The sequence below is a fragment of the Ctenocephalides felis genome, unplaced genomic scaffold (assembly GCF_003426905.1).
Source record: "Ctenocephalides felis isolate EL2017-DRISC unplaced genomic scaffold, ASM342690v1 CF-g0.4_SCAFFOLD_00845, whole genome shotgun sequence".
NCBI lineage: Eukaryota > Metazoa > Arthropoda > Insecta > Siphonaptera > Pulicidae > Ctenocephalides > Ctenocephalides felis.
The window spans coordinates 31,389,874-31,398,251 of NW_020536999.1; the positions used below are offsets into that span (position 1 = coordinate 31,389,874).

Consider the following 8,378-nt stretch of genomic DNA (forward strand, 5'->3'; position numbering starts at 1 on the left):
ATGTTCTATTTCGACGTAATATTCACCTATGCTAACTAGTTCAAATAATGCATGTTAGAAGTCCTATTATTACTATTAACCTGAATATGTTCTATTTTGGCAAAATATTCACCTATGCTAACAAGTGCAAATAATGCATGTTAGAAGTTATTGAGCAAATACAGTTCAAAGTTAGAGATGGTAATTACGCAAAAAGCGGCATATGCAAAATTTCTTTTTGGTTGTTTACTTCGCAATGAATATGATAATTGCCTGAAATATTTTTGTGCCATACTTGAAAAAGACGTATCCGCCTTGAAATTTTGAAGGTCACTAAAATAAAATATTTAGAGTTTCTATAACCTAACACAATTTCAAATTATGCGAATTCAAAATAAACTTGTTAAAAAGGATTTGAACTGAAACTTAGTGTTTCTGTTATTGTCTGCTTCTGTTAGGTCTACATCGAGGCCGTCAAGCAGTTTAATAATTATAATTATATATATTTAATAATTATATCAAGTTTTATAAACAATGTGAACAATGAGCATTTGAATAAGGCTTGAAAATAATTTCAGACTGAGTTTTAATTTTTGTTTTTTATTAAATGGTGAAAAATGAAATGAATTTAAGAAAAATACTTTTAAAATGTTCAAAAGAGAATCAAGAAATCTAATGATATCAAAAAGACATTATTGAAGTATTTGCAAAAATCGAAATTTTACACGAAATCGGAATATTGATAAAAGTTTGAATAAATTGGCTTTTTTGTCCATAAACTTTCGTAGAAATCTCTCGAATGAAGTAAGTGCATTATATTAATCCTAAAAATATGAATCCTAAAACTAGTTATGGGATACTTGGGATTAATAATTACATATATGTAATTATGAATCCCAAGTATTATATGACAAATATGTTTTAAGTCTCAGGTTTAAGTATTTGAGCAGTATTTTAACTGATATTAAATTGGTTACCTATCATATTTAAAAACCGTTTCTACAAATGCCTGATACATAAAAGCAAAATATGTTCACCAACGACAATTACATAAGATTTAAGGAATATTATATATTATATGCAGATAGATAAAAAAAGTAAAAGTTTTCAAGTGTACGCCGTTTAGTAGCACAGTTCACGCTTGCCGCGGGCTAATTCAACGCTTTATTACTCTTCTTCTGGTACCTTTATGAAATTGTCTTCTAAGAACAAAATTAAGATCGTATCAAGTATAGATAATGGATGAATTAAAACATAAATAAATGTGGTTGTTGAAAGTTATGCAGTACAGACTGTGGGAACTGGGCAACAATTGATTCATTAGAAAAAATTAGGATAGATGCGTTACAATAACAATTTATGAAATGAAAAGTTTAGTATTAAACTAGCAAAATAAATTTGATTACACTAGCAAAATTACCAAATGAACATAAATCTAGGTTTGCAAACTATTCTCAAATGAGTAAATTCAATATTACCTACTAATTCAAGCACTAATAAAGAGTTCGTCTGATATTTTCTTCTTAAATAAACAAACTCGGTTTCATCAAATGCAAATTTGAGTGGAAACAAGTAATAAAATCATTCCAATGATCTGTGTTACATTTGCATACTGGTAGGTATGACACATATTATGCATGGAGCAATAACCTTTAAACGAAAGTTTTAAATTCGCAAAGTATTTAATTATAAACATAATTAATACAAAATGATATTTATACGATTCATGTAAAAATAAATATTGTTTGTACCATCAGAGAAGTGTACTTGTCTTATTAAATATTACACATTGTTTCAGAAATATAAAAAGTTTGTAGGTACGTTGGATAAATGAAATGTAAATAGATAACGAAAACTATTATAGGCTTTGGCAATTTTTAGGAAGAAATTAAAAATATAGGGTAGAATTCTTATGTTATGTCTCATACACAACAATAAATATATTTATTTAAGCATAGTGTGAAAAAACGTCTTAGAAGCTTTTCGCCAAAACCTATTTACGACGGTAAGACAGTAATAGGTCAGTTTACAATCACATCTTCGAGTCAATCCGTCGAGTAATAAATCTATTGATTTATTATTAATTAATATATTAACGATAAGTTTAGCGAATTATAAAAATACTTTACGACGAAAAAACTGAGGCAACCACATATCTATAAGCACAAAGATCTCTACTTTATACCTTGACTAAACAGTGCGACTTTTGAGCGTCTTTGTCAAGTTGAAGTAGTATATACCAAATAAAGAATTGACAGCAGGCGAAAGTTCAAGTGATAAAAGTACTGAATATGTTCATCGATTACAGTCTTGACTGTCCATTTACAATAAATATTTAACAGAATGGAAGATGAGCACAACATCCACCGCTCTACTCTCTCAGCGCAAAATCATATGATGGCCGTAACATCAGGCAGGGCACTTTCTCCCGATGACCTATGAGTCCGCGAACGAGACGGCCAAACGGCCTTTCTCCCGCGATTGAGAGGGACCCCGCTAGTCCTCGGGTCAATTTCGCTCGATTTTTACGTTCGCGTGCACACACTTCGAATACATTATAATTCAAAATCTCGCAAAATTCAGTAAGAATCATATATACTCACACTCATTAAAGATTGTACATGTGTTATTGACGATATAATTACGTGCGAGTTCTATCAAAGCCGCATAGATAATCGAGAAGAGAAAGGAGCGAATCGCGATTCTGAGAATTTTTTTTACTCAGCCTAGAATGTTAAATTTCGTTAAAAAAAGAAAGTTTAAGTAAAATATGTTTGATATGTAATTTGAAAACTGTTTAATTAATAACAGCTTATAAACCCATAAATTTAAAAAATGAAATAACTTAATAAACAAAATCTATTATATTATATCAACTTTTTACATCTTCATAATTAAATTCGAAAAATTTTACATACAAATAAACCTATGTTATTCCATCTATTTTGTGCAGCAAATACCATCACATGACAATTATCACAAGGTTAACATTTATACAACGTTAACATGAAACTTGGAACATAGATCACGAATTTGTTCGTAATGAGTATTTACTTTATAAATGTATTTCAAATGACAACATGGAAAAATCAATGTCGATTCATAAAACAATTACTGGTGTGGGCTAGGGCTCTTGGACCAGGATCTTTTTCCCTTGTTGCTTGATCGAGGCAAAGACCAAGATCTTGATCTAGAACGTTTGTTCCTAAGTCTATTTGGAGAAATAAATTTTGAACTATCTATACTTTTATAGCTAGGAGATCTCGACTCTCTAGATCCATTATTATGAACTTCGGTTTCAGACTTTTCTTGTCTATCTTTTAAGTTCTGCATGACATTCCTTTGTATTTCTTTATTTGTTAATACTTGTTGAGGAATTAAATTATTGTGATTAGAATTATTTGCGATTGAAACCTTTTCTGGAGATTTGTGAGATTTACTTCTAGATCGCGATTTGTGAGATCTGGTAGAACGATGTCTGGATCTTGAGCTTCGAGATCGCGATCGAGAACGATAACGAGACCTAGACCTCGATCTCGATCGTGAATTCCTGGATCTTGAGCGAGATCTTCTTGTTCTTGAGCGTCTCGAACGCGATCGTGAACGCCGAGATCGCGATCGCGAACGCCGAGATCGTGATCTCGAACGTCGAGTTCTGAAATAGCAAACACTATCTAAAATACTACTCCTTAAATAATATATGTAAAATTTTTACTCAAAAGTAAACCGCTACTATCTTAAATAAATAGAAAAATACCTCGATCGTGATCTTGAATAAGACCTTCTAGATCGTGATCTAGATCTAGAACGTGATCGACTCCTACTGTAACTTCTTGAATATGATCTCTTATCTTCAGATAATGTTCCTGAAATTCTCTTGAAGTATCTGTAATAAAAATAAAATTTCATAATCTAAGAAATACAAAATAATTATTATTTACATATTTTAGCTTATCATTCTTTTCAGAATTACAAAACTAAAATAAAAATGTATAAGTATAATGTACTTGCATAGAATGTCCTGAAACTTCACCAAAATCCTTTTTTTATAATCTTAGCACAAATTGAACCACATGATATTTCACACAAATAAAAAAAGAAGCAAGAAAAGAGTTTTTGGGGTTTCGATATAATTCATTACTGATCTCTAAAGTGAACCAATTATTTCAAAATCATATACATATTTAAAAATATGTTAATATTGTAAAGAAACTAATGATAAAGACAAAATTAGGTCAACAAGCCATCATCAAAAGCGCTAAGAAATGAAACCTTGTAAATAAATATTTGGGAATAACACCCTCTCAACAAACATTTTGTTTTAAAAAATTGTAGACTAAATTTGCAAAATATGTCAAACATATTAATTTCAACAAAAATGACAATTACACGCACCTGGTATATTCATCATCATCATCATAATAATTCGGTGGCATTTGATGGTTCATTGGTCCACCTCTACCTCTTCCACGCCAAATTGGATTGAACCCTCTAGGACCCCGATACATGCCTCTCATGCCACGAGGAGGCCCATTAGGATTGAAAGGCCTATTATAGAAAGGACCGCCTCGGCCCATCATCGGTGGAGGAAAGAAGGGTCCTATAATATAATTACTTAGTTAATCAGTTATAATAGCAAAAACTAGGATTAATATAGATAGAATAATTTAAACAGGAATTATATTTGTATCGATTATGTATTGTGTTACCTGGAAAAGGAAAAACGCCATTAGGCGGGGGGCCATATCCATACCAAGGAGGTGGATTTTGCGGAAGACCCATTTCTAATTTATCCTTTTTACTGGAAACACTAGCTGAAAATTAGTACCATTATAGAACAGTTTTTTAACTTATATGAGTAAAAAAAAAATTAATATAAAAGATACCTTCAGAATCTGAACTGTCCTTATGCTTTTTCTTTTTTGATTTCTTTTTCTTTTTCTTTGACTTCTTGTGTTTTTTAACTTCATCCTCTGAATTTTCTGATGATAATGAAGTCATTGAAACCGACTCACGTAAGGAGGGATTTAATTCTTCACTTTCCTTTAAGATTTTTTGCAAAATATTTGCTCCTAAAACCGAATTGAAATTATAGAAGTAGTTACAAAATATAGTTTCAAATTTTAAATTTAAGTAACATTCACACCTTCCATTTCTTTTATTTTTTCTCGCTGCTCTTTTAGTTGCTTTTCATGAGTCATTTTATATTTAGACACTATTCCATCTCGAAGTCTTTTTTCATCATCTTCTTCTTTAATTTTTTTATTATGTTTACTTTTATCTTCTTGTAATTGTTGAAATTTTGGATTTAGCTGAATATGGTACAAATATATAAATAACAATAAAAATATTTTATAAGTTATTATGGGTATAAATAACAAACTAAAAATTTGATATTAACCTTTATTCTCTTGAACAGCTCTTCTAGCAGTCTAATACTTTCAAGTTTGCGTTGTGTAATTAAAAGCTTCTTTTCTTCTAGCGCTATCTTTTGATTAATTTCTTCAGTTTCTTTCTTCTTCAATAATTCTAATTGCTTCTTTTTACGTTGTTCTTCCCTCTGACGCCTCTGATCTTCTTTGGCTTTTTCAGCTTCTAACACTAATTGCCTATAACAATTCCCTACTACTATATGACACTTTTATAAAACTTTTACACATATATTTTCACATTTTTTCATAGCACAATTTTCTTTATATCTTTCTATTAGACCTGTAGAGATAGTATAAACAATTAAAAGCATATGCTATCAAGGTAGGCTTTCAATACTACCTTGGAAGCATTATTAATACTTGCAAAAATAAACTTTGAACATATATATCTAGAATAGGAAAAATGGTAGTTTTAGTAAGACGTTAGGGAGTAAATTTTAACATAAGGTTAATGAAAAGATTCACATTATTAAGATCCAAAAAAAACTTTTACACTTATCAATTCTTTTGGGAATGCTAGCATACTCCATTAAACGATATAGTTTATGATTTATCATAAAGACACAAAAAAGTGCAGTAATAATATATATATATATATATATATATATATATATATATATATATATACATATATATATATATACATCATAAATTACAACTATAATAAAAATACACTGCAAACCTCTCCTTCTCCTCTTTCTTCTTCTCCTCCTCTGCCTCTTTTCGAGCACGTTCTTCCTTTTCTTTATCTCTAGCAACAAATCGATCTCTCACTATTTTTCTACGACGAATGCAAGCATCACTTAAATGTTTATTTTTATCAAAATCAACACTGATATTTATTACAAAGTTCTCATGGTCATCTTTAAATAATAACTTTTTTCCCCTCAAAGCATCCATTGCTTTGACAAATCCCATATATTCTTCAAATTGCACATACCCTAGATAAAGAAATTCTCCAATTAATGCTATAATTTAATTATTACTTATAATATCTATGAATGAGCAATGAATTTTATTAAAGATCACTTTTACAAAAGTTATCATTATAGCAATTATATTAGTTAACTAAAAATAATGTCTACAGGCTCATTATGCATTATTAATCCTATAACATCTATCGATATATCGTATATCAACTATTTATAGAAAATACAACAGCAAATATCTTACAGAGAGAATATTTTTAATAACTACCTTCAAAATATGTATCTTGGTCAAAATTAAATGTTTTCATTCCAGTCATATGAGACTTCATGAGATGTCTATAAGGATCACATATAGGTATATCCACATTTCGTATTTTTCCAAATCTTTCGAACACCTTGCTAAATATGCGTTCGGAAGGCTTTATATTTTCATCGTTCATTTGACTTTTATGAACAAACCACTTTGTTGGTAAATTAGATATATGTATTGTATCAGGTCTCTCTCCGGGCTTTGTCTCATTCATATTTTTAGCATCTCGAAAGAAAGAATCCCAGTCATGCCGAGTAGGAAAATCACTCTGAAAATCAATTTTAACTAAATTGATGGTACTAACAAAGTTAATTCAATAAGCATCAATAAAAAAAGTAAAGTTTAGTGGTTATATTCTGCAAATATGTAAAATTAATGAAAAACCAGAAGGAAAGAAAGAAAATATGAGACTCGAAGTGACCATTTTTTTCAATTTTAAGCACCTTAGCTTCAGCAGCCCTCACTCTCAGATTGTCAGATATATTTGTAAGCTTCAAAAGCCTACCATCCAGTCGGGCTAACACATTACTTAGTTTACCTCTATCTTCGATCTCCCCTTCAAATCTTATAAATTCCATTGAACTATTAGTAGCTTTTAATATTGTAAATTTATCTGGTTCTATCATAAATCTCATTTTTTCCATAACTTCCCAATTTGAAACACTTTTACCTGACTTGATGTTAGGTAAACTTACTGACATATGAATTTTAACAATAGGTTTCAAATATAATCCCTGTGGTAAATATAAGGGAACAGCATCCGCAGTATTCCTACAGCTTTGAATATTCATTTTATATATGTTTTTGTGAGTGAAAGCAAAATAAAATTATAATGGATAGATGGTGAATTGGCTAAAATGGTTACGTACTTATGGAAAAATGAACATTCAAAGCTCTAAAACCCTGCATATTTGCAAATGTTTAGAAGTTATCTAAACAATTTGTAAATATATTAGCTGTAGGAAAAAAAAATTAGTATTCTAAAACACCAAATGAAACATCTTTGAACAACACCCAACAGAGATACGTGCTTGTTATTTTTGACTTTTGGCAATGATGACAGTTTTTTGACAACCTACGTCAAACAGGAATGAAGTTGCCTGACACAGTTTGACACCTTGACGATATAAAAATCATCACGTGATTGGCGCAACTTTTGAAATGCAATTTTAACAAAATTAAACAGGTGAGTATACCGATTTTGATTGAACACATGTCAGCTTACTTTTTTCATTAATTTGTGCAGATTTACATAATCTAACATACATAAAGCAGAAATTCTTGAAAAATTGTAGAAATAATACAAAAAAGCAAATACTTATTTTAATAAATATTTTTAGCAGAATTTAAAAAAATAAGAAAAACATGCACACACATACACACACATATATATATATATATATATATATATATTTGTATATATATATAATTGATTTGAATTGTGATGATTTTGAAAGCTGAAATTGCACCTGCTGCACAGTTTAGAAATAAGCATACCTGTTTTCAGTAACGTTTTCGTATAATGACAGAAAATAAAATTAGATTTATTTTAATCATATGCAAAGCTATTTTCATAACTGTATTAAAAAAAATTTATTACTTTACACGGTAATGATTATATATATATATATATATATATACTAGCAAACCCGACGAACTCCATTTCGCCTCCAGATGGTTTAGTGAGAAAGATGAAGCAATTTTTTGTATGTTTTATATTTGAAAAGG

At 29.6% G+C, this 8,378-nt stretch overlaps 1 protein-coding gene across 1 annotated transcript; it reads right to left on the bottom strand.

The window, feature by feature from the left end:
- Positions 1–2,842: 2,842 nt before the first annotated feature.
- Positions 2,843–7,687, bottom strand: LOC113373703 (A-kinase anchor protein 17A). The gene is made up of 10 exons (XM_026613985.1): positions 7,094–7,687; positions 6,609–6,918; positions 6,094–6,352; positions 5,381–5,588; positions 5,126–5,291; positions 4,866–5,051; positions 4,689–4,793; positions 4,375–4,579; positions 3,737–3,865; positions 2,843–3,634 (listed from the first exon to the last, which is right to left on the bottom strand). The coding sequence occupies exons 1-10, from the start codon at positions 7,439–7,441 to the stop codon at positions 3,091–3,093; spliced, it is 2,460 nt and encodes an 819-aa protein (XP_026469770.1). The 5' UTR covers positions 7,442–7,687; the 3' UTR covers positions 2,843–3,090.
- Between the last annotated feature and the right edge of the window lie 691 nt (positions 7,688–8,378).

Excerpts from the sequence above, each read along its gene's own strand:
- LOC113373703 (XM_026613985.1), bottom strand. The coding sequence starts at position 7,441 with ATGAATATTCAAAGCTGTAGGAATACTGCGGATGCTGTTCCCTTATAT. Across the intron at positions 6,353-6,608 it reads CCAAGATACATATTTTGAAG|GGTATGTGCAATTTGAAGAA; the intron begins GTAGTTATTAAA and ends TTCTTTATCTAG. Across the intron at positions 5,292-5,380 it reads AGCTGTTCAAGAGAATAAAG|CTAAATCCAAAATTTCAACA; the intron begins GTTAATATCAAA and ends TACCATATTCAG.